Source organism: Prenolepis imparis, unplaced genomic scaffold (assembly GCF_030444845.1).
Source record: "Prenolepis imparis isolate NDT839.2.m4 unplaced genomic scaffold, iyPreImpa1.0 SCAF_11, whole genome shotgun sequence".
Lineage (NCBI taxonomy): Eukaryota > Metazoa > Arthropoda > Insecta > Hymenoptera > Formicidae > Prenolepis > Prenolepis imparis.
Window position 1 is genome coordinate 2481854 of NW_028141169.1, and position 25726 is coordinate 2507579.

Genomic DNA, 25726 nt, shown 5'->3' on the forward strand with positions numbered 1-25726 from the left:
TGTAACAAAACGTGTATTTGACTTAAGTACTAATATATATGTTCATAACAAAATAGTAATTTAGTTGAACGGTTTCAAGTTAACAAATTTTTTTTTTTTTTTTTCAGTACACAGGATATTTTAAAAGTCTGGAAACGATCGAATATCTTATAAACAATGCAGTTTAGAAAAAAATGTTTTAATGTTGCATACCTTCCAGTTGCCCCGCTGTCGCCCGATGCCTCCCCGGGCCTCCTCCTCCTCTCTTGGTCCATGGTAGCACTCACGACACTCGCGAAAACACGAATAATTACGAAACTTTACACGGCACTCCCGACGCGACGCGTGAGACACACGCGTATTTCGCGCATTGCACTTGCAATGAGAAAAAACGATGCGAAAACTATAATCGCACGAAGCAACGTCCGTTCGGCACTCGAATTTCGTAGTCAAACTCGCGCGCGACTTATCAGCAATGCTACCTGCAACAAATAAAATACATACGCGCATATATTAGAGCAATCTTATAATTTCGCATTATAACATACATGATATAAATATGTAAGCTAGAATTAATTGGAATGGATATCGAGTCGCAACACATTCGCGCGCGCGAAAACAGATCAGGTTAGGTTGGGTTATGTTGACTGTTGGCATCGAATTTCTCGCGAAATATGCCTTTGGAACAATTACGACTACATATAAACGTTGAAATTATGATATGCGATTGATAAATATTACAATACAAAGGTTAGAAACGATTATGCTTACTAAAAAATTAAGCGGAACGGAGCTCGAACTGCGTGTTACTCGCGGCGTTTCGGTAATGGCCGATGTGAAGCTATTCGTTGTTCTACAAACATCGGCAACTTCATTCTAATAGCGCGCGCGATATATGACTTGATATTAATAATTAATTAAAACGCGAAGGAGATTCATTCGAAAAGATATAGCTTTAGAATAAATATAATTCTCGAAAATCGATTGGCATTTCATCTCAATATCTATAGATATAATATCCGGTTGTTTTTATTTTAGCTTAATTAATATTTTTTTTTCTTTTAGAAGGCAGAACTCTTTTTAGAAATCATGTAAAACGATAAAATGTTTTTATCCTGATAATTATACTGATAACGAAAATGTCGTAGGACAAATTAATACGACTTTTTCATATGTCGAGTGTGTTAAATATTATAATTTGTTTATGTAAGCAAAGTAAATGCGAATTTAATGGATTAAATTGAATGAAAGTTTATTTTATATAGCTTGATAATTTTCTCTTGAAAAATATAAAGAAGAATAATAGAAAAATTATATTAGGCATTCCAACATTATCTAACATTTAATGATACATCTATCACTGGTATTTCTCTCTTGTTTAACAGCGATAAATTTTTCTTTAAACCTATTATACTTTTACAGATATAAATAAAATATAGGAAATTTTTTTGTTTATATGTAACTGATCTCTCTCTCTCTCTCTCTCTCTCTCTCTCTCTCTCTCTCTCTCTCTCTCTTTTCTCAATCTTTTCTACATATTCCGCGGAAAAAATTTTAATCTCGACAAATCATCGCGAGCGGAAGTCAATTGCTCTCTCGCCAAGAAGTGCCAAAACATGCTCGCTCTTAACGTAGCAAAGTAATGGCCAGTGAGAGAGAGAGAGAAAGAGAGAGAAGGGAGGAGGGAGAAAGGGGGTGAAAGAGAGAGACCCTTACCTATTTTTTCTCGTAATCTATTCGTACACTCTTTCAAGCGAGAAAGATATATCGCGGACGCAAGCGTAGGAAGTCCGCGTTACGCGGCGAAAAAGGGATAGGGAAGAGAAGCGGGAGAGAAGAGAGAGGACTCTCCGGGTTTGAGAGTATATTTTTAGAGACGGACTGTACGTAACGCCGTTGTCACACGGCGTTGCCATCGCGGCCGACGAGGTCGGCGTACCCCGAGTTTACCATTGGATCCCCGCCATGCAGATGCAGGGATGTTGGTACTGCCTCTCTGCCACGCCAATTCCGGAACGAGTCGACGCGGTTCAACACGACGCACGCGTTAATATTCCTTCTCGCTTCGTTCCACAGAGCTTCCCGCTTCCCCGATCCTTATCCCCTCTCGTTCTGGAACGAGCGCGCGCGCGCAGTTTTCCCTCTCCTCTATTCTCTGCCTCTCTGCCTGTCGGTCGCATTTCCCTTCTCTCGCTTCCGCATTCGCCTTTCTCGTACCGTTGCGACCGTATCTCTGTCCGTTTTGCAACCCCCATCCCTTCTCCATGCTCTCTCTCGACGCCGGCGTCCCTCCCCCGCTGGCGGCTGGCGCACAAGCGTCCCCCTCGCGCATAACCCCTCGACCAAGAGAGCGATCCGTAACAACTAAAGTTCTCGTGAAAAGTTGAGCCGGGCGCTCTCCTACGCCCTCCTGCTATAATAGCCGCTCGCGCGCTGGTCTCTGTACGGACCATCGTCGTCGTCTCTCGTCTCGGTTGTCTCCCGTCTCCGTCCATCTGTCCCATATTCCGTGAGACAGAGAGAGAGAAGGAGAGGGACGGACGTACGCGGATAAAGGGAGGGAACGGGAGAGACAGAGACGGAGGGAGAGAAAGACAGAGAAAGAGTGAGGAGGGAAGAAAGGGCAAGCGCGAGAGAACGCGAGACAGAGAGAGGGAGAAAGAGAGAAGCCGCGCCGTGGACGACTCCGACGGATTAGGGAATAGAATAGTCATTATCGTGTATACATCCGTATTCTACGAGCTATCGGTCGCGCTCTCGTTCTCGGAGAGTCGGTCGTCGTCGGTGGTGTGGTGGCGAGACGGCGTGTGGCGGGCGCCGGTTTCACAGTGGTGTGCGCGGTACCGAGAGATCGAACGACCTAGCCCGTCTCTTTTCTGACATTGGAGATTGGAGCGCGCGCCGGCAGAGTATTACGCGTCGGGCCACGGTGTGTGTTGGAGTGCGAGTTCGGGGGCTTCGCCTGGATTAATCGGGCTCAAGACGAGGAATATCGACGCGGGAGCAGCGGCGCCGGCAATTACGAGCGGTGCTCGCGGGTGAGTACGACATCTCCTCTCCCGCTATTTCCGGGAGAGACCGCAAGTTTCGGAGCATACCGTTGTGTCGTTCTCAGCGATTGTCCTATCGAAAAGTGGTGCAGAGGCTAGAGCTATTTCGACGAACGCGTGTCGGCTATGATCGAGGTTCGGACTCGTCCGGGTTCGTTCTTTCTTTGGATTTACGAACTCGCCTCGATGTTACTTTTGCCTCTTCCCTGTGTCGCGAATCGTCTGACCTACATTCTCCACGTGTATCGTAGATATTGTTCACCCGTTATTCGCACAACATGATGCTCCGATCGCTCGGCATTAATCAATAAGATCGCATCATCTAATTGGATAATCGAGAGATTGACCTAATTTCGTCGGCACGAATTTTGATAAGCGTGCCTTTAGTGAGATGCGATAACATCGATTTTACATTTTTAGCTTGTCATCAGCCTTTCCTCACTACAGTAATCTAGATATGAAAAGCTAAATTCGAATCTTCAAGTTTATTACCATTTATATTTAGTCCCGATTTCTATTTTCATCTTTTGTTAAAGTAATCTTTTGTTAAAGAGTTGCTGTGTATTAATGACTTTAAATGAAAGAAGTACTGCAATGATGACCGAATGTACGTATCTCTCTATTAAATAATCACCAGATTAAATAATCACTAAATCGTAAGTTTCGCCATTGATAATAATCGCCATAGATAAAGAGTGTGTTGTTTATCATCGCTTCATCGCAAATCACCAATGACATTTCTATCGATCAAATGACTCGTTTCGTAACAGCCACAAGGCTTCCTCTACATTCGTACAATAATTGAGATTTCTAATAATTTAATATTTTTCTTGTCAAATTAGAAGAGTATTACGACGATCGAGTTTTGCTTATATAAATATCCGAAACGATATGCTAAAAAATTTTATTCGAGAGAGATAAAGGTATATAGCCGAAAATCTCGCGTGCCATTTATATAATGTATATAAGATATATTATTTAGAGACAAATAAATTCACACGAGCACATTTAATATTTCATATCTCGATAACAATCGACGATTTAGATTTCTCATTTAAAATGCCATTTTTTCTTACCAAAAACTCATGATTAATAATCACTCTCGACTATGGGCTCTCTCCCGCGCAATCGAATTCGAGCGCGTATATGCCATGGTTTTTATGATTTCTGCGGATTGCGGATATCCTCTGCGATTACTTCCCGCGGTAAACGAAAAAAAAAAGAGAGACAGAGAGAATCCCGGCCGAGCGAATCAACCGAATTCGGGCGCTGCGGTGCGCGAATACCTCGAAAACGCCGACATTTAATCGGCGAGGCGTACATGGAAGCTTTCATCCGGCCAAAGAGAGAATGTATAAATTCGCGGACGAACTTGTTTCGAAATAACCGTGCGAAATTCCGCACAGCGAGGGGAATTTCACGAGCGTGGCGGGAAAAAAGTGTGCACGGACCCGTAAAATACGCGACGTTAACATTTACGCGCGAAAAGAAATATACCGTATTCGCCGGGAGGGGCTATTAATTGAATCCGCACCCGCGGGGATTATTAGCTAACGTAAAATGCACAAATAAAGATTCGGCCGTTAGAAAAAAATTCTGCCATATTTCACAATTTGCACGATTAATAATTCCTCACCAATCGCAACGCAGTATTTTTTTATGAAAAAATAAAAAAAAAATAAAAATATCTGTTGTTATTTCGAGAATAGTCAAGCCGATAAAAATTCCGAGCTTTTTCAGAGTACAAGACACATCATCGGCGCCGAGATTGAAATCCATCGTTCTCTCATCTCTGTGAAAATTTGTCACGCTCTTCTACATATACATAAACAATTGAATCAGTAAACCCGATTTTATCAGCAGCTTATGATCGCTAGAATGATCATACGCACCTGTAACATCGATTATTGCACGAAAATAAACAAACCCTACTAGGTTTACATCTGCTTTACTCTTAACATTGCTATCAATGTTATTAACGTATCGTATAATCGACAACTATACTTATGAGTAACTTGTCAATTTAATTAAAGATTATAATAATCTAATGTGTGTGAGAGAATATCGACGGTTCTTTCTATTAATTAACGTACGTGTTTCGCATAAGAGAAGCAGCTGACGGCTCTCGTCAGGATATCGTCAGGATATCGTCAGGATATCGTCAGGATATCGTCAGGATCTATTTTACGTTACACGATGCGCTTGATCCCTCAATAATCTTATCTACATAATGTCCGACGGCTGCTGTCAGAGCAGATCTTGTAGCGCGCTGCGCCGAGCTTCGACTATTTCCGTTCGCGCCTGCAATTCCGCGGGAAGTTTCGGTCCCGAAACGCGCTGCAACGTGGTAGCGTGCCGAGAGAGTTGGCCAGCGGGATTTCCACGGAAATAATCTGCTTACGGTAATCTTCTTGGCTTGCCACCGCTCTGCCTCCCTCCCGTTTAAGGTCCGCCTTCCACGAGGAGGTCCTTCGTCTCCTTGTCGTCGTCGTCGTCGTCGTCGTCGTCGTCTACACACGCTAGCGCGTCCTCCGTAGGACGATCCTAGTCGTTTGCTGATCCTCGAATCTAATGCGGGAATACTGTCGCGAGCGCGTCCGATCGACTCGGAGACGAGAGCGCGTGTTTTTTGGTGGAGAACAAAGAGTGGTGACTATATGTCGACTTTCGACATCGCGAAACACTTTCGTATTGCAAAGAGAAACGTGATAACGACGGTTATGGTATCGATTTTTAAGAAATTCGATCGTTGAAGGACTTAACATTACCTATGTTAAAGAAATCCTGAGCTCTACGTCTGGTTCTTTAATTAGGGTGAAGAAATATTTTATGAGAATTTTTAATGGAGAGGTGTTAGAAAATATTGCAAGAATGTTCGGCCATCGTTAAGGAAGAATCTTATCCGTTTTTGTTCCGTCTGTTGTTCTCTATATTGTAGTTTATAAAAAAAAAATGTCTAGTTTTGCGAACGCAATATTACCCGCCCTTTGGATACGCGGCTACCTGAAAGTTTGAAAATATGACGCCGAGACTGTTCAAAGGGGCAAAACGAAGCTCGATCGTGAATGTAAAGATCCGTACATTATATGCATCGAATCGAGACGAAGCGAATGTGTGAAGATTTCGCGATAAATATAAAGTGAACATGACATCCATGCGCATCAAGAAGGACGTGGCGAATTGAAGTACATCGTAAATGATAAATTATTTCGAGGAAAGATAATTCTATATAAGATCGGCGAAAAAATATTTGAATAATTGAAGTCGATAATTTACTCGCGGCTTTCTGAGAAATATTCTTACAAATAAAGTATAAAAAGATTGGATTTATATAATTATTATCTTACGCGTTGATGCTTTACAATTAAAAATACGTAACAATCTAAATCCCGATACGCGTATGCTTTTCAATTATACGGTCGTTTCGATGCTGAAAAATATGCTGAAGCCGAACAACAATGTTGACAAGTGTTTCGAGGGCTTCCACGATGAGTAGTCCGCATGCAAGGACAAAGTTGATCTTTTATGTTAACAAATAATTTTTTATTTTCGCGCAATAAAATCTAACGTCAATGGAAATATGGTGCAATTAAGTGATGGATTTAATTATAAAAGAATTCATGTGTATACTTTGATTTTGACTTAAAAAAAAAAATTAGACTCGTAATTTAAACTTGCATAAACCGACTATTATATCGATTATATAAAAGATCCCGCCCTTTTAAGCGAAGATTTTAAAGACGCCATAGTCCTCGTTCTTGATTTGCTGCCACGGATTCAATCTCGGCTCCGGCATCTCCAAAGTATCAAGTCTCTCGGAATCCCTGGTCGATGTTATCACGTGCGAATGGGTCCCAATGTCGCGCCGTACCTTCGACGGGAGGATTGACGTGGCCACCATAGAACCGTGAACGGCTCGAGGGAACAAAACCTCCTCGAAATTGGCTCCGAGGAATCAGTAAGTTCCACCGTCCGTCAGGGCGGAACATAAAGGAGCACGAAGCGGAATGGAGGCAGGTGGAGGCGAGAGGGGGAGGAAAGGGAGACGACGAAACGAAGGAGGCTCATCCCCGTCGGGCGACGGGGCGCAACCCCCATTGGCATCTCCTTTTTTGCCGGCCTGGTATAAAGACTAACTAGCAGAGAACAAGCCCGGGGCGGAGGTATACCTATACCCGTGTATACCTCGTGGAATTTCTACGGGAATTAAGTTTTACGCTCAATGAACGCGCAACAAACGCCCCAATACCCGGGGCTAAGATTGCATTCAACGCGACTCTGCTTCGTAGAAACGCTTCCTCGTGCACGACTCCGTGCGCATGGCTACGCTGGTGCACGCCGCTCCTTGACAGAGGTATCCTACTACAATCCGGGGTACATAAAGTGTATGTGTGTGTGTGTGTGTGCGATTCCGCGACATAAAGCCGCCTTTCCGTGAAAAAGTTCAAGCTTAATGCCGAGGTAATTATTTCGCGAGATGCTGCACTCTCAACGTGGACCAAACAGAGCCGCGAGCGCCCGGTGTCGTTAGCGTTAGGTAATTGTATTAATTATGACTTTATTATCCAATAATGAGAGACAGTTTCTAGTGTCCTTTGTGCATTGAGCAAACCAAGCATTATAAATATTTCCGCTAAGGCATTGCATGTCGTAATCATTCCGCTGTTATGGTATCTCGCGCATCGAAAATATAAAATTTATTACAAATAATACTAATCGCGTTAATATATTCAAGAAATTATCGCTAATAATCGAGAATATTAAATTGAGAATATTATGAAAAGGAGAATATGAAGATTCTCTCTTGATACTTGACGCGTAAAGATTTATTTGACATTGTAAAATTATCGCGATGGAAGCACGTGTATGCGCATTTGGACGAATAAGTATTCGAGTACTCGCGCAATATCTCGAAAAATCGTTCATAAAATCAGTTAATGCCTCGCTCGTTCCACAAGTACCTTCTGGCTTTCCTCGCGATATCTCGCGGACGGCTGCACTTCACGCAACATACATACATATATACGTTCATTGTGGAGCTATACGGAACGGGCTCTTCAGGAACAATGCGGTTGTGTGCAAATACTCCTGGAAACAATGCGGCCGCGACTTAACTTTCTGGGATAGCTCCGGCAGTGTGTCGTTCTTCGTGTACCGTCGGATGTACCGAAGCCGCAAACCGCGCTACCTAATGCAGAAACGACGTTGCATCCCTCCCGCGGATGAATCCCGAGGATGCTGCGACTTTGTTTTTGACGTATGCGTTTCGTCGCGACCGCATCGAGTTTCCCTCTTTGTCTCGTAATTTATCCGCGAATTATTATATCGCGCTAAGAAATTTCAACCTCCAAATTTTAACGAAATAAGCAATAAACATCATCCACTTACGTTTATTTAGACGTATGTGAAACAATTTCAGTCACGCGAAGAAATAATATATCGCGGCGGTATCGACAGACTCGGGAATAATTCTCGGATTATATAAAAAAAATTTTAGTCATACGGAATTAATTAACACGTCGCGGCGCGTTGACAGAGAGTCTGAAACAATTCTCGGATTTGTCACCGCAGGAATTCACCGCGGATTCAAGATGCAACAGCGAAACGCGTATCCGCTGCACGTGCGCCCCGTTGGCTTAACTGATCCGCACAGATACGATCTGCTGGATGTTCGTAAATCGAATTCTTCGACGACGAGAGGGTAAATAACCTTCATCTCTTTTTCTCTCTCTCTCCCTCTCTTTCTCTCTCTCGTGCAGCGTACACACGCGTATACGGAACGTAATAATGGGGATTTAACAGTCATTAGGGACGGCATGCCGGTATATATCTGTCGATTGGTAACGTAAAGTGTTTGCATTAGGGCCGAACTATCGAAGAGGGGGGGCGAGGGTGGGGATGACTCGTTGCAGCGGGTGATCGATTCGTCGAGAAAGGGCGTCGGGGGAATGCGCGGGGGTGTAAAAGGCACCCTAGCTATCTTTCTCTAGTCCTACCGTTTCTCCCGGCCTCTCCACAGAGTCGTGGACTACTCGAGTGTCCTCGAGGGCCAATCGAGTGGCGGCCTGGGCATTTTGTCCACACTTGGCGGTCTGTAACAAGTGCATTGTCCCGTGTACCAAAGTGCACAAAGATAAAGAGACTTCTGGCCACCGCAACACGAGGACCATCGAGTATCCGTTCTCGCCCTTTTCCTCGCATTCTGCTTCTTTCCCCCGTCCCCCTCCTCTCGCGACGCGGTTTTAATATGACAAAAGTGTAAATAAACGTGCCGCTTTGTCGACAGTACACATCTCGTATCCCTTTTATTCTCGACGAGTTAATTGGAGTTTTTCGAATTAGTATAACTTTGTATTGAGTTGACTAAAATAATAGAGATATAAATATATATATATTTAAATATTTTGTGATTTTCTTATGTGCAGTGGTAAAAATCATCAAAAATTCGATGATGTACCAAAGGAAAATCTGTATTGTTGGAATAATGAGAAACGGCTCACGTCGTGCGTGCAATCGTCCTTAAAAAGTTCTCAAAAGTGACAGTTGTTTTCGGCGCTTTTTGCCCATGCTGGGTGGCATGTAACAAGTGCTTTGTGGCCGGCGCGAGGTGCGTAAGTGCACAAAAGTGGAAATTCGCGCCTGACTGATCTCAGGAGGACCCGGGAGAATAGCCCCTTTCTTCGTTCTCTTCGCCCTCCCTTTCATAGCGGGCGAAATTTTAATATAGTCGGGAGACGAAAGGCGACGTCACGGGGTAGTGTATACTTTATGGATTCTTTTTCACCGCGTGGCAACTTCATTCCAGTCCTGAAGATCGGAGGAAATTTGCACGCGAGCGTAATGAGACGTAATATTAGAACGCAATACACACACAGAGTTTAAGCTCGTCTTTTACATCTACGATATTAAGTACACGTAATTTCATCGAGGCGATCTCACCTATAAAGAGCTCTATATATTCCGCAACAAGAAGCGGTATTTTATCTCGAGACACAACTTCATTCATTTTAAAGCGTGTTAAACGCGAAAAACGTAAATAATTTTAATTTTCTATATAGTGACCGATTTTTTTTATTAATTTTTTTAATTTGTGAAATGAAAATATTTTTTACTTCGCAAACTCGTGACATTTATTTACGAGTAACCGTAAATATATTTATATCGTCAGAATATGTCGATTCGATATAAGCCACTTACTGTACATATTACGCGCTCGGTATTTAAATTGCAGCGCATAACAAATTTCAATATATAGTAGAGAGTCGGATAGTATAAATTTCAATTGCGAACGCAACAGGATGCAATGCATATATACGAGGGTGGATGTGAGTGCTTCCTCTATATTTGTGCGAAAAGACTCGCGCTGCAGCAGCTCTATTACTTGACTCGAAAGGGGTCTTTCGTATATGACGTTCTAGCCATTAGAAATCTAGTAATATAACGCGCAGTTAAGAGAGGACATGGAACAATACATTATTAAAGACGGGTGCTGCTGGTGTAAGATTTCATTTGGAAAGCACAGCTCGAATCAACCATCTATTTCTCTTTGACGGACGAATATCATATATAGAAATTTTTTCGCATGAATGTAAGACTAATTCAAGTATTAAAAGAGTTTTAACTTTAATTTATCTTTGGCTTCATTTATAAATTGCACTATACATTATATGTATAAAAGTCAATACTACAAAGATTGAATTTAATTTATATCAACATCGATTTTTATCCAATCACACATTGGACACGAATAATGATAATGATGTCAGAATACTGATATAATGTATTCATTAGTAACGTGGTAAAAAAAAGAAGAATTTTGATCCGGCTGTGTGTCCTACATCTTGCATTCAATAAAAATGATTAACTCGAGGACACAGCACTCACATCTTGACGCTCTTGACGACTCTGTCGTCATTCGATTGTTCTTTATAATGCGGATGTTAATTACTTACCGATTAGCATCCCCTAATCCGAGACATGTGGACGGTGACATCCGGCAGGCAGGAAACAATACGCGTTTCATCGTTGTTCAGCCATATCGCAGATGTGCACGGCGTAGAACGCAGTTGTAATAAACGTCACGGCAAACAAATTAACAAGTCACTACCACCGGAGAAGCTGGATTGTCCGTGATGGTGTAAGAAGTCGAGGGGGGGGGGGGAGAGGGGAGAACGATAGCCGTTGCTGACTTTGTAACCGGAGAGGATAAAATACGTGACTTAAGCGGCTAAGAGCGCGACGGAAAGGCTACGAGCGTCTTCAGGGTCGGGTTCGTTCTCGGTTTTCGGGCCGTTTTCGAAGTTAGATTGGCCTCCTTAAGAAGAAGAGCCGGGGGATATATCTTCCCCGAAGTCCTGTTGCACCTTCCGCGGATTATCCCCCGCGCGCAGCTGCCGATCGCGTCGTTTTTATTTTCATACCACGGGCGACCGCGATCGATTTAGTATTTGTTTAAAACACCGACTATATACTTTCTCTTTGATGATCAGTTCAAACGATCTATTCAAAAACGGCAGAGACAAACACAGTATTTTGTGGTCAATTTTGTAAAGAGACTTCAGAGGTGCACGATGCTCAAAGTCAAACTCTTTCCTGGTTTTCTGTAACAAAAAAAATAATAAAATTACTGAAGACTTTTTCGCAAATATTGTTAGCTATACTCTTTAATAAAAATACGATTATATATGTGCACAAATCCTACGAATTAACATTTTATAATCATTTATATAATATGAAAATATATTTATGAAAAATATGATATAAAAAAATATACATTCATATATTTTTTTAAAAGTTGCGGTTTGAATTTTATTATTCCATTTTTATAATGACAGGCTAGGCCAATCACAAGTGTGTGAAATATAAAATAAATCATCGATTTTACAATCGAGTTAACAAATTTCAAATCTTTTACATAATTTCGTTCAACACTGATTCTATTGCCGCCGTCTTTTTCAGGCAGAGCATATAACTTGGACGTCGAGGACGTCTCTTTAGGGAGACCGCGGCGGAGGAGTGGTCGTGCTGGGGGCCGAGGGGGTGGTGATGTGGCCGAACAGCCTCGGAGGTACTTCCGGCTGCAGCGGGGGCGCCGGCGCCACCGATCTCGGGGGCCTCGCCGCCTCCACCACCTCGGCCTCCGATCTCTTCGGGCCCGCGGCGTTCGGCGCGTCCGCCGCGGGGCCCTACGGTGCCCTCAAGACGGCCCCCTATATGAGTGCGCTTAGCATGCCGTCGATAGATGCGCTACACTCCACCATCGGCTATCCCGGTTGTACATCCGCCGGTGAGTCCTACTACTGTGAGTACTCATCATATTGTTTTATTAGTTTTAATACTGACAACGAATCAAATCGGAAATAACTTTTGCTTATGAGTTGCTTATGTGTTTGTATCGCGTAAATAAAAAAAAATGAAATATTAGCTTGCGACAAAGGTTTATCGATTTTTACATAGAGTGAGAAAATGGAAGATGTTATGATAAATATTGCAGTACTGTAATTGGAGAACAATTGGCAAAATACAGAAATGCTTTAAATATAATGACAATACTAAATTATTCATTCTTTTCGTGCTAATATAAAAGCTTCTGAATTATGTATCGAAGTTACTTCCGATTTGTGAAAATATTATAATAATTTATTATAGAATATATATTATAGAAAATATTATTAATATTAATTATTTACTCTTATCGATAATAAATTCATGTATTTTGTTTATTGTATTAATTATTATTGGTTAGTTAAATGTAGTTGACCTATAACATTATAAATTTCATTCATTTATTATAAAAATTGTCGGTATCATGCCGCACAAGTTTGAATTGGAAATTAGAGATTTAAAAAAAAAAGGATCTTTCTCGAATGCCAATCATTGGTTGAAACCATTTGTTCTCGAATAAAAAGTGGTTTACATTTCTTTATTTTGTTTTTCTATAAATTATATAACATTGCAATATCAATGATTTTATGCATATCTGAGAAAAAGACAGATAAAATAACTAAAATAAATAAAAATAAATAAAAATAGAGAAAAAAAATTTCTATAATATTCTGTTGTATTAAAAATTCTGCGTTAAAGGCAATCCAAGGAAGCAACGACGGGAAAGGACGACGTTCACACGAGCGCAATTGGATATATTAGAGGGGCTTTTTTCAAAGACGAAATATCCTGATATTTTCATGCGCGAGGAAGTGGCAATGAAAATTAATTTACCGGAATCGAGAGTGCAAGTAAGAAATTATTATCGTTGGCGACAACAATGTTTGGTTATTATCAAAGTATCTTCGATTAATATGCAACTATCATATACCTATATGTATCTCGAAAGAAATCATGTAGTCATTCATATATCTTTCTCGTTTTATTTGTAATACATAGAGAGAATTTTCTCTTAGAATTTACCCTGAAAATCATAGTAATCGTGGGACAATATGGTACGGAAAGAATTTTATATGAGAATATCTCTGATTAATATTTATCACAATAAAAATAATAATATCTGTCACAATAAAATATAAAACATGTTTGATTAATTTTACTAAACTGCATAGTAAATCAAACATGTTTTATATTTTATTGTGATAGATATTATTATTTTTATTGTGATAAAAATACGAGATAAATATTAGTCAGAGAAATTCTCATATAAAATTCTTTCCATACCATATTGTCCCACGATTACTATGATTTTCAGGGTAAATTTTAAAAGAAAATTCTCTCCGTGTATTAAATTATTTAATATCTTAAATAACTTTAAATACGTAAAAAGTATTTCTGCACTGCTGTAAAAAAATGCGGCATGTCTACGAGGGGTGCGAGAGTGTCTGATTACCGAGGGGTTATGCACTGTCGGCACGTTGACAGCATCGATTCTCTTCTACGTGTGTGTCTTTTGCGTTAGAGTTAATTAAATTATACGTTCGTCGTTGCAAATACCTACAAGAGAGAATTCTTGGAATCTGCTATTAGCTTTCCCTTATATTATAGTCACGATAAAATTTAAAATAATGATTTCATCCAAAAGATTGAACCTATATATGATATTTTTGTTTGGAGATAAACCACTAGTTTCTGCATAGAATTTACTATAATTAAAAATTTATGATTTTATATCCTGTTTGCGTATATAGTTGCGAATGTAATATTTCATTTTAACAAGGTATTTGTACAAGGTATCATTACGCATTATTCGAGATAGCTATATAAAATTATAACAACAGGAGAAGAGAGCGAATAAAAGTCAAAGCACAATATTATAAAGCGTGCAATTATTTATAATTAGCGTAAATAAAAAGCATAAGATTTAAAGGCATAAAAAAAATACGCAGAGCATCAAACGTTTATTATGTCCCTCTCTGCAATGGTATATAGAAAGGAAAAAAATTTGTTCGGTCTCTATAGTCACATAAAATCGCAAGCGATGCTCCATTGGTATTTTTGCTCAATAGCGCGCAGTCAAAAGAATGTGCAACAATACCGCGAAAACCTACACGAATATGATGACAATTTCGGAATCGATATGTCGATGTGTCTCGATTGACACCGTGCGGTCTGGCCGCATCGATGTCGACGTCCACGAAGGTCCGAGAACGTGTTCGCGCATATCCCACCCTCATCATGGCCGGAAAGGGCGCTTCACATCCGCAATTGCCGTCCAACACACCTGGCTATAGCCATGTAAACGGGATGAATGGGCCCAACGTGGCCCATAGTCTTCCGCACGTTCGACGGACGACTGCAAAACCAGAGACTGCTCTGCTCACGATCGCCGTTTTCGACCCCTGCATGACTTTTCAACCGCGGGCGTCTCCGTATTCATTGTAGCATCACCAAAGCTGATTTTCTCACGAGTCAATACGATATCATTTCACGCAATATATGATATGTGATCGTGTATTTTAACATCAATTTTTTTAGGAAAAGAATATATATTTAATATGAATGTATAGCACGTTACCTTTATAAAAAGTTGTTAAATTGTAAAATTTAATATTGCAAAGTTTATTACATAATTAAAAAATCTATGATCAGTGAACTGATGAAGAGATGATAAAAATTAAAAATATATCGCAAGAGAAAAGATGGATCGAGATTCAAGTGTCTAAAGATACCGAACATGAAAAGTCTTTTACTTATATAACAATCTCGAGAATAAAGAAAAATTAGCATTTTCGTAAATATATATTATTATTAGATTTTACGATAAGTATTAAATCGAACGTTGATGCCTTGCCAATATTTCTCGATACCGATGTAGAATATAATCTAGTCGTGATAAAAATACTTCTGCAACGTTTCTTGAAAGCGAAGAATTCACGTTACGACGATACATACACCGGACTCTTTCGATGGAAGAACGCGAGCTGCTGGTGTCGTCCCCCAGAAAATCCGTAGAAACCCAAGCTCACCTCTCCGTTTCTAACATCGATCGCGAGGCTTCTCCAAGTTTCACTCTCTCTCTCTTTCTGTCGCATTTCTCCCTCCTATCTCTTTCCATTCGCTTCATCCCTCCCTACATCCCCCATATCGTTTCTATGTACCAGACCAACCAGAGAAGTTTCAGAGGCCAAACGCGAGCTATGAGAGACAACGAATCATTTTCGACGTATAACATACAGTAATTAAATCCGCAAAGTATATCTCCGAATCTTTATTTATGAACATTCTTTCCGTTAAAAACGAGAATATATTTTAATATCTACTGAAATAAATTATGAAAAATATTACTGTAACGTTTGCGCGATGAGATCTATCAAGGAAAATTACAGAAATTGATAGAATAGTAATTTACGTCATTCGAGCGCCAGAGCGGCGGAAAAGCTTTTTAATCTATATAAGCATAATTAGCAACTTCATTACAAGATGTTCGTGCAAAATCAGTGGACACTTTGAACACAAACTGGAGCGAGCCCATTCGTACGCGAAATCGGCTTATTCTATTCAGAGAAGTTGCTCGGTGTGTGTGTGTGTGTGTGGGACGACCTATACTCCAATCAGTTTCATAATTCTGTTGCATTAACGACAGCCTGATAGCGAGCGGTGTCCGATATACGCGTGTACGTTTTCGTTCGCGTTGCTACAGTCAGCTTGATTGGTAATTGATAATCGTGCCAGTCCGGCATTCCCTTGTAATTGGTTATTATGCCGGCTTTGCGAGAGTTCTCATTCGTTCCAAATCACATTTACGCATCGTTGAAACGTGAAAATGACGCCCGATTCATTTCGCGACAGATGCGCGATTTATAATTATTTGTTTTTTATGATTTAATATATGCAACAGCTGTGTAGAAGAAGCAACTTCTTCTTCTACACATATAGAAGAGTCTCTGATTACGTAATCGCACAACGAATAATAATTCCTACGTGTCTGCAGGTGTGGTTCAAAAATCGGAGAGCTAAATGCCGACAGCAGCAGAAGCAGCAGCAACAGCAGCAAGATAAGACGCCGAGATCGAAGAAACCCTCGGGGAGTCCGGCTAGTAATCCACCCCCTGGAAAAAGTCCTTCAATGGCTACCACGCCCACGCCCGCCGCCGCGGTATCTGCTACTACGCCCTTGTAAATATATACCTTGATCTTAATAAAATGTCGCGTATCTTTGCGACGTATAACCGTGTAATCGCGCTAACGACTCTTATTTCGCAAGATAATCGGTGGCACAATTAGCCTGCTTTAATTAATTAAATTAAAACTAATATTTTAATTGTACGATACAGAGATTACTGAGATATGTGTATCGCGCGAGATATATTTTCTCACGTATAAACATTGCGAGTGTAAAGTCCGAGACACTAATTGAGGCACGATCGACCATTGCGTGAATTTATTATGGAATAGATGTGTGTATACATTATTGCGTTTCTGTACTCAGGAGCGGAGGCACTGGCGGTTCAGCGGCAAGTTCTCCGGCGCTTTTAAGGGATTCGCCACAGTATAAACCTGCGGGAAACGCTAGTTTACTGATAGCAGCTAGCACGACTCCACCGAGCGTAAGTCGATGAGCTGTAGCGGTATTTTCGACGTTTTTGTATTATTTCGTTTGCGCTTTTTTGCACTTTAATAAAAAATGAATTGTATACAGTTCATAAATTTAATAGGTATTCTCTAGCAAAGTTTGGATAATTACGACACAAATGTATAAGACATGATAAAAATTATGTATATCGCTAATATTAAAAAATTTTTTTTAAATAAGCGATAACAAATAATACATCTATTTCGCAAGTACACGGAGAGAATTTTCTCTTAGAATTTACCCTGAAAATCATGGTAATTGTGGGACAATATAATATGGAAAGAATTTTATAAGAATTTTTCTGATTAATATTTATCACAATAAAAACAATAATATCTATCACAATAAAATATAAAACATGTTTGATTAATTTTACTAAACTGCATAGTAAAATTAATCAAACATGTTTTATATTTTAACGTGTAGATATTATTATTTTTATTTATAAATTCTAAGAGAAAATTCTCTTTGTGTACTAATTCTGCAAAAAAAATTGCATATAATATTGATTGTCAGAAATAACAAATATACTTATAATATGGCGAGATACATAATACTTTTGGGATTAATTTCTCGTGCGAAAAGAATTTGATTATGCTATCTTTGCATGCTTTTTTTAATGTTTTCGAAATATTTGTTCTCTTATACGCCTATTATTTTATTTTTCAACAGTTAGGCGGCACCGTGTACAGCAGTGGTAGTGGTAGCAGTAGTATCTGGAGTCCAGCCGTGACGGAGAGCGGTGGATTTCCGGGTGACCACCAACGATTAGCGTGGACGACAACCGCTTCCCAGCAACAATGCTATCAAAATTATACGTCCTACTATACCAATATGGATTACCTCTCGCCCGCCTCGCATCAGTTAAACGTTGTAGTAAGTATAAAATAATTCTAACTCTATCTCTGTAAATTTTTTCTGCGCAAATATATATGACTGCGTCCATTAAAATGGAGCAAGAAGGTGCTTGAAGAATAGCATAATGTAAAAGAATCAATATTGCATCGTTAGGACAGTGGAGGTAGCGGCCTTGACAATTCCTGGAGCAAAACGAGAGACGAAGGCACTTCATCTTGGTTTTACAATAGCGCCGGATGGAGCGATCGGAAGTGAACCTACAAGAATCGAGGGGAACAAAATCCGGGTACATATCATCGACAATAGTGAAGGTTATACGGCTCGAATCGAAGCTTATCGTAATGCGATGCCAAATAAAACGAGGAAGCTGTATTTCTGATGAATGTCGATACAGACTAAACATATCTTTAATTCGGCCGGCATTCGAGGAGCTGTGGAATGCACAGGCCAATCGAGAGTGCCATACGTATCCTCCTGTATTTAGTGGTTCAGCATAGCTTAAATATACAGGATATCCTATCATTTGGAATATTTTCTCTGCAACGAGAATTTGCAGAAAATATTTCATAAAAAAATTGTTTTGTTTCACGAGAAGCATCGTATAAAAATATTATTTACATATAAGAATATTGAGGAATATATAGAACATTCCACACTTTCCTTTTATATCGTGCAATTTTTATTAGACCAATTTTATTCTAATATGTATCGTTTTAGAAATGGATGAAATGATAAAATTAAATAAAACATTCTATATTTACGATATAATCGTTTCTTTGTGTATCGATATGCTCGCGACCGTGTAATATTTTTTGAAATATTTCGTATGGCACGAAATTTTTGAAATATGTTGCGAAATATGTAGTTTTAATTAACACGATCCGATATATTGAAGTTCTGACTTATTTCCATTTCGGAAATTATTTCAAATAATATTAAATATTTTTATTTACTATTAGCAAAGTTCTAAAATCAATGAAAATTGCGATTTCTTAGAGGAATGTTTTGTATTTTACTAGTTGCTTCGAAATTTGTTGATAGTGCAAATTCATTATTAGATTGATGCAACAAATTTGTCACATTTCTAAAATTAAAAATTTTAATTTAAATTATATTGATTTTCTCGCGGAATATTTTATATTTTCAAATAATTTGTAGTAATAAAAATGTGGAAATACGCCGATTTTAATATAGGTTTTCCATCTAAAAAAAAATTTCCTTGGAATACGATCGAGTGAAATAGATTATACATTTTATCCAGAAATATTGTTTATCTATCAGAAATATTCATTTATCTATCAGAAATCAATAATGTATGTAAATTATCTAAAACAAGACTTAAATATACCAACAAAAAAAACGATAAATCTTTTGCATCAATTTAATAATATCCACTAGTCACGTTTAAAATGAAGTAAAAAGAAACGGATTTATTATAAAGAATGATTATAATATGATTATGTCCTTTTTTGCATAGATCACTGCTTTACTTTTTTTTTGCCAGATCTTATCTCTACAATAATAATTTTAATAATTCAGATAATTTTTTTATAGTCACAAATGATGGCTTTTTAACAATGTGCTATAATGATTCAATGTGATCTCCAGGGCAGATAATATTACACTGTATATAATATAAATACATTTACGATATTCAAGGAGAATAATTTAGGTGACTAATGTGTGGTATACATTTAATTGATTTAATTATTTCGATTAAAATAATATACGCAAAACTTTTAAAAGACGGTATGTGCGTATACACGCGATACATATACCATGTATATAAATTATATACAAAAGCATATAATAGTGCAGATCTATCTATGTACATATGTATCATTCTGTCGTGTATAGAAATACACTACCTGAATATCCAGATGAATTTATGTTACAACACGTCGAAGTTGTTAAACATTTTCTTTTTTCAAAAATTTATTTTGCATGTGTAAAATAAAAAATTTATATATTTTATCTCTTTTATATAAATTAAATTTTACACACACACCGTCCCATTGTCAAAAAATACGCGTTAAATATTATCTGTCATACGATATTATCTTCGTATACAGAAGGAAAGAATAATATAAAATACAAGTAAAATACATACATTATTGATAGCTATTATTAATTTTTCAATTTTCAAAATAAATTTTCTCTGGAAGGCAAAGCCTTATGTAGAAAAATTTCATTTTATATAGTCAAATTCTTTTTGTACGAGAAATTAATCCCAGAAGTATTATGCCATCTCGCCACATCATATATTTGTTATTTCTGACAATCAATATTATAATATGCAATTTTTTCAGAATTAATATTTGCGAATGTATGTATTATTATTTGTTATTGCTTATTCTTTTTTTAATTTTTTAAATATTAGCAAGCAATTATACATGATTTTTATCATATCTGATATATACATTTGTGTCGTAATTATCCAAATCTTACTAGAAAGAATTAATCTATTATGTGAACTGTGTACAATTCATTTTTTATTAAAGAGCAAAAATATGCAATTTACTTTATATCGCTTATGATAAAAATTTTCATTTTTTTGTATAAGCATTTAAACATTTTGAAAAAGAAATCTTTGACGATGAAGCTTTAGAAAACTAAACTAAACACCGATTATTCTTTCCAGACGTGAACGTCGATGATTGATTACAGAATAGAAAAGAATCCATATGTAAAATAAAAAAAATTATTTAAGATCTATAGGAATATAAGAGTATGTAACTGTTTAGATTGTTATTATAAATATATTATCAATAATTAAAATATGATCGACAAAAAAAAACAACGACGTACATGTCTCAAGATGTATAAAGATAATATATCGAATTTGAATTGTATATATAAATGTGTTTTAGACTTTTTCCCTCACAATATTCTCAATTTTCTGCTTAAAAATATTTTTTTTTTCCAGAAGAATTTTATTTTACAAAAAAAAACTATACATAAATAAATTTATCTTGAGCAGAATTTTTATATCAAAACTATATTACTTTTCGATACCCCTCATAATACAAACGAAATTAAGAAAATGATACGAAATTTAATAGTATAAATATAATATACATTATAATAGTAATATATTTTTAAAAAATTTACAAAAAAATATGTACACACTTTGACTTATATTCACATATATCAATATTTCATAGGTACCTGCATTTCTCCTGTTACCATATGCTTTGACTAAATAGTTCTCATTCTAGCTATGCACTCGCTGAGAGGGCGTTAGCGCACAACTTGACTTTTTCGTTACACACATATGCAATTCTTACACATGCACATATATATTCGTATACGTAAAAAATACATAATCTTGTACCAGAATGATATATATTTACATACTTGGCGATGATCCTGCACCTCCTTCTGCCGTTTTTTCGGGGAGAAAGTATCGTAAAACATATAAAAAGTGTCGGGCCGTCTCTACTGGTCTCACGCACAGTACACACACATATCGAAATCACGATTTCGGCGAAATAACATAGTATGCGATGTTTTAGCACACTATTTACAACGAAAACGTTCGACACTCCGCGAAATACTAGCCGTAATCTCACTCGCGCGCGGAAAATTCACTTTTAGACAGTAATAATCACGGCTGATATACGGAGCGATTCGGTTCCACGACACGTACCGTGACTATCACTGTTATTTTGAAATGCTTGCGATTCTCGAAGGATCCTATCGACCTATCGCAACGTCACACAATCGTGACGTCACGCAATCGCTGCGACCGCTGCTCATCTCGTACGTAGTTATACATCGCCGGCAAGTGGCGCCCTCTGAGTCAGCGCCGGCCGGCGATACCAGAGGTCTCTGTGCGCCTGCGCGGCGTGAGTTCGCCGTCTCGGTCATCTCAGTGTTACGCGTCTCTCCGCGCCGGTCGGTTCTCGTTCGTTCTCATCTGGTCGTGCTCGCATTTCGTTTCGCCGCAAGTCGCAAGTTAACGCCGAACCGCTGAACGATGATCGCGACGTGAAGTTTGCTACAAAAGACCGGAAGTGTTATTCTCTCTCACGATAATAATTGTGTCCGTTTTAATTGCCTCGCGCGCGCGCGATCGACAAGGATGCGGCGCGTCACGATACTGTTGCCCCTGCTATCCTGTATATGTAAGTACTCGTATATTGAATCAAGTATAACCGGCCCTCGAATCGCGCCGTACAAGGGCTCTCTTCCCCTCTTTCCCTTTCTGCCGGTATCGGTCTCTGTCTGTCGGGGTGAATCATACGGAGGGAATACAGCCGATCGAAGTTCCGGCAGAAGTTGGCGGCGCGTCTTTCTATCTCTCTCTCTCTCTTTCTCTTGAGATCCCACGCCGATCATCTCCGCTCCGACCGGTTACGCCGCGCGGTCTCTCTTTATCCTTTCTTCCCTTTCTGTCGGTGTGTAATTACGGCTAATTGACTCCGAATCGCGCGCCGAGCTGCTCTCCCGAGATGATTCGACTCGGGGGAAAAAAATCGCGCATGAGCGGCGACGATATCCTTCTCTCTCTCTCTCCGAGCTGTTCCTTCCGATGACGTTGCTTGTTTGATATTATTGAGATTCGATAAAAATAGAATTTTATATGCTTAAACTCTATGTATGCACTATGCACATATATGTATATGTATAATCGCAAAGTGAAAAGGGTGCAGTTATCATTTCGTGCGCGAGGAGGTATCTGGCAAACGCATCGCCGCGATACGGCAAGCACGATATGTTTCCTCGAGCATTGTTTTACTCGCCCGTTGCACGCTGTTGTCTCGTGATAAAATCGCGCAATTTGCTGAGAGTAAAATATTTCGTCGTTATCGGTGCAATTAGCCATTTCGAGCGCGTGACGCATAAAGATTTTGAAACATTCTGCAAGGTCGCCGTTTACCTGTTTTTTGGTCTGTTTTAAAAGAAGCATACTTTTCTCTTTTTACTTTGTCAGAGTGAATTATGTTATGTCCCATAAAAAAGATTTGTGTATGTCGTTTGTATATGCCATTTTCCACATTCATACATATTTCGCGTGTATAGATGTATCAATTTACCAGCATTAGGCCCTGCGCACAATAGAGAAAATATTAGGAATAAGAATTATTTTAAAATAATAAAATCGAAAAAACTCTGATAAAAATACAAATTCGAGTATAAAGGACTAGTAAGGGCTAATAAACTACTAAGAGTCCTTTATACCTAAATTTGTATTTTTATATTAGAGTTTTTCTGATTTTATTATTTTAAAATAATTCTTGTTCCTAATATTTAATATTTATTCCTAATATTTTTCCTATTGTGCGCAGGGCCTTAAATGGATTATTTCTGAGATATGATACAATCGATAACATGACTCTTGTGTAATGCTTGCACATTGCAATCGAATTATAGTGCGAGATTGCGCGCAATTTATATTCCGTAAAACAGAGATAATCTGACAACACACTGAAAAAAAAAGTTGTTAACTTGACTAAATCGTTCGATTAATTACTATTTTGTTAATTGAACATATATAAGTATTTAAGTCAAAACCCATTATGTTAGATTTAATATGTTGTGTTTAATTTAAATACTTCTATATGTTCAATTAACAAAATAGTAATTACAAGTTAACAACCTTTTCTCTCAGTGCGTATTTAAACTTTTACTTTGTCATTGAATTTGCAAATAGAATTATGAATTATTGCAAACCTCGTCGTGCATTTTCTGCCGCAAATTAATTAACCGAATTTATTAAATCTTTCATCCGATTATCAATTACTATAATCGATTATGTCAGAGATATCACATTTATTCACCCTTTAGAGAAAATAGAGGAAAAAAAGAAAATAAGAGAAAAAGACTTTCTTCTCTCATCACGTTCCTATCTCTCTATAAATCAGCAACCTAAACTAAAGAGTCATGGGAAAGAAAAAAAAAATAAGATATCCCCTTGCCTAAATCGGAGCTGGCCAATTTGCGTGCTTCTCGCGGATTCTCTCCCTCGGCTCTTACGAGGATTCGAGGCCGAGGACCCGAAAGGATGCTGCCACTCTGCACCATGACGGCTCTCCTCTCAAAGAGGAGGAACCGGTTCGATAGCCGCGCACACCTACACGTAAAAGGGACGAGTGTACGCAGACTCGGTGCATGCGGGGGGAGAAAGGGGATGGAAAGGAGAGACGGTTGCCGTGTGGTATTACGTAGGTATATATCTAATATCGGCCACCATCGGGGTTAAAGGGAGGGGAAAGAGCCAGGGGGGTTGCGCAAAATGTACGACGTAACTCTCGAGAGTGCGCCATGGTACCCCATGGCTGCTTTCATCCCCTTTCTCTCTCTCTGCCCTCGCTATTCTCCGCTCTTTCATTCGTTTCTGTTCCGGCTGTGCCACTCACCAGGACCACTTGGCCATTCATATTGGGTCCGGTGCTCCTAATTACACGTCTCGAGTTACGGACGAGAATCGGAACGACGGGAGCTCCGGAGACGTTCTGTGTCTTTGAAAAGAAGATAGGGAGATATATAGGGGTACAAGAGAAAGTATGTATATATACAAGTCCCCTTCTGCGTCGCGATCCTCGTCCTCCGTCGACCGACTCTCTCTCTTTCCTCGTCTCCGTTTCTCGTCTCCTTCTCGACGACTTTTTTTTTACGCCACTAACATAAGAGTCCTTTGTGCGAAGCCGCGCACGCGGCAGTTATTTTATACACCGAATGTTATTCAGCGTGTAACGCGTTTTCGCGTTTCTCCTTCCGCTTGCACATTATTAGCTACAACGTTCTCTCTCTTGTTCGCTCGTTCGTTCGTTTTCTTCTCGTTCATGACGTCGTCACAGTGTGTATGTACACGTGTCTCGCTGCAGGGTGTGACGAAGAGAGAGAGGGAGAAATCGTATTAGCCCTTTGATCCCACGAGCTGCTGAAATGACTCCGAAAAGAAACAGAGAGAGAGACGGGGGGAAGGAGAAACTAATAAAGACCAGGGTGGCGCGTAAAAGGAGAGAAACCGACATTCTTTTCCTGGAGACGTCGTCCGCGACACGCGTACACATTCGTTCCTGTAACTACAAAACCAACGTGGATCCGCATCGCGAACGTCATGAAATTTCAATCCAGTACAAATTTAGATGTATATCGAAACTTCTTGCAAACGCCTTTTAAATTTCTTACATTCTTATTTAGTGTATTATAATTCATTAAAATTCTTTTCTATTTTTTTAGAAATTTCGTAGAAATTTTTTTTTAATAACAAAGAAAGACATTTTAAAAATAAATGAATAATCAATTATCAGAAACTTTATCTGATATAACGCAAATTTAAGTTATTTTGAGACTCGATTTATCTAAGGGCTGCATTCGTCAGATGTGCGTTTGTCGGAAATAAAACTCCTTCATCCGGCGGTTATCGCCTGTCGACACGTGGAATTGGAAGATAAACTCTCTATCGTTTCGGAGATACCCCGAAATTCCGGCCCATCTTTCGGCAGGAAACACTCCTTTCCCTGCCTGTTCGTCTTTTCCTTCCCTCGTCTCGTTTCCCGACCGCGTCGATTGCCGGGCCAACGGTGGTTCAAAGCGTGTAAAACGCCTCGCCACGAGTGAAGCCTGCGTTTGATGACCTCCGCAATGGAAACACGAGAAGCGTGAATAATATATTTCGAGAAGCGAACCACGCGGAGAGAGAAAAAGAGGGAGAGAGAGAGAGAGAGAAACTCCCGGATAGACGACACCGGGCTCTTTGATGAAATCCGCTCGTTCATGTTGTCATTACGTATACTCCGAAAATGGCATACTCCACACTCTCATCAGATCTCGCTTTCTCCCTTTTTCCGTTAAACGAATTCTCTTTTTG

General features: G+C 39.1%; 3 protein-coding genes across 6 annotated transcripts in view; 2 read left to right on the forward strand and 1 right to left on the reverse strand.

Moving 5' to 3' along the window:
* The window catches only part of LOC145943173 (uncharacterized), a 103585-nt gene extending 82043 nt beyond the window's left edge, over window positions 1-21542 (reverse strand). For both annotated transcript variants that reach the window (XM_083050646.1, XM_083050647.1), the window contains exons 1-3: window positions 21265-21542; window positions 10982-11629; window positions 193-461 (exon numbers count right to left, since the gene is read on the reverse strand). In XM_083050646.1, coding sequence (XP_082906772.1) covers window positions 193-461; window positions 10982-10991 — 279 coding nt within the window. In that variant the 5' untranslated portion in view covers window positions 10992-11629; window positions 21265-21542. The remainder of the gene's footprint in view (window positions 1-192; window positions 462-10981; window positions 11630-21264) is intronic.
* Otd2 (homeotic protein ocelliless) lies at window positions 2115-20719 on the forward strand. Of its 3 annotated transcripts, none has more exons than XM_083050642.1 (7): window positions 2115-3017; window positions 11988-12330; window positions 13113-13264; window positions 16408-16592; window positions 16906-17023; window positions 17722-17925; window positions 18061-20719. In XM_083050642.1, the coding sequence occupies exons 2-7, from the start codon at window positions 12075-12077 to the stop codon at window positions 18160-18162; spliced, it is 1017 nt and encodes a 338-aa protein (XP_082906768.1). In that variant the 5' UTR covers window positions 2115-3017; window positions 11988-12074; the 3' UTR covers window positions 18163-20719. The 3 variants fall into 3 exon arrangements, with proteins under 3 accessions (XP_082906768.1, XP_082906769.1, XP_082906770.1); XM_083050643.1 differs by lacking the exon at window positions 2115-3017 and adding an exon at window positions 7268-7383; XM_083050644.1 differs by lacking the exon at window positions 2115-3017 and adding an exon at window positions 9708-9783.
* Window positions 21543-21793: 251 nt separating the features above from the next.
* The window catches only part of LOC145942629 (tyrosine-protein kinase-like otk), a 46125-nt gene continuing 42192 nt past the window's right edge, over window positions 21794-25726 (forward strand). The window contains exon 1 of the mRNA XM_083049543.1: window positions 21794-22034. Within this exon, the coding sequence (XP_082905669.1) occupies window positions 21992-22034 (43 nt within the window). The 5' untranslated portion in view covers window positions 21794-21991. The remainder of the gene's footprint in view (window positions 22035-25726) is intronic.

Coding starts and splice junctions, on each gene's coding strand:
- Otd2 (XM_083050642.1), top strand. CDS start 12,075: ATGTGGCCGAACAGCCTCGGAGGTACTTCCGGCTGCAGCGGGGGCGCC. Junction 17,024..17,721: donor CTAGCACGACTCCACCGAGC/GTAAGTCGATGA, acceptor ATTTTTCAACAG/TTAGGCGGCACCGTGTACAG. Junction 17,926..18,060: donor CGCATCAGTTAAACGTTGTA/GTAAGTATAAAA, acceptor TTGCATCGTTAG/GACAGTGGAGGTAGCGGCCT.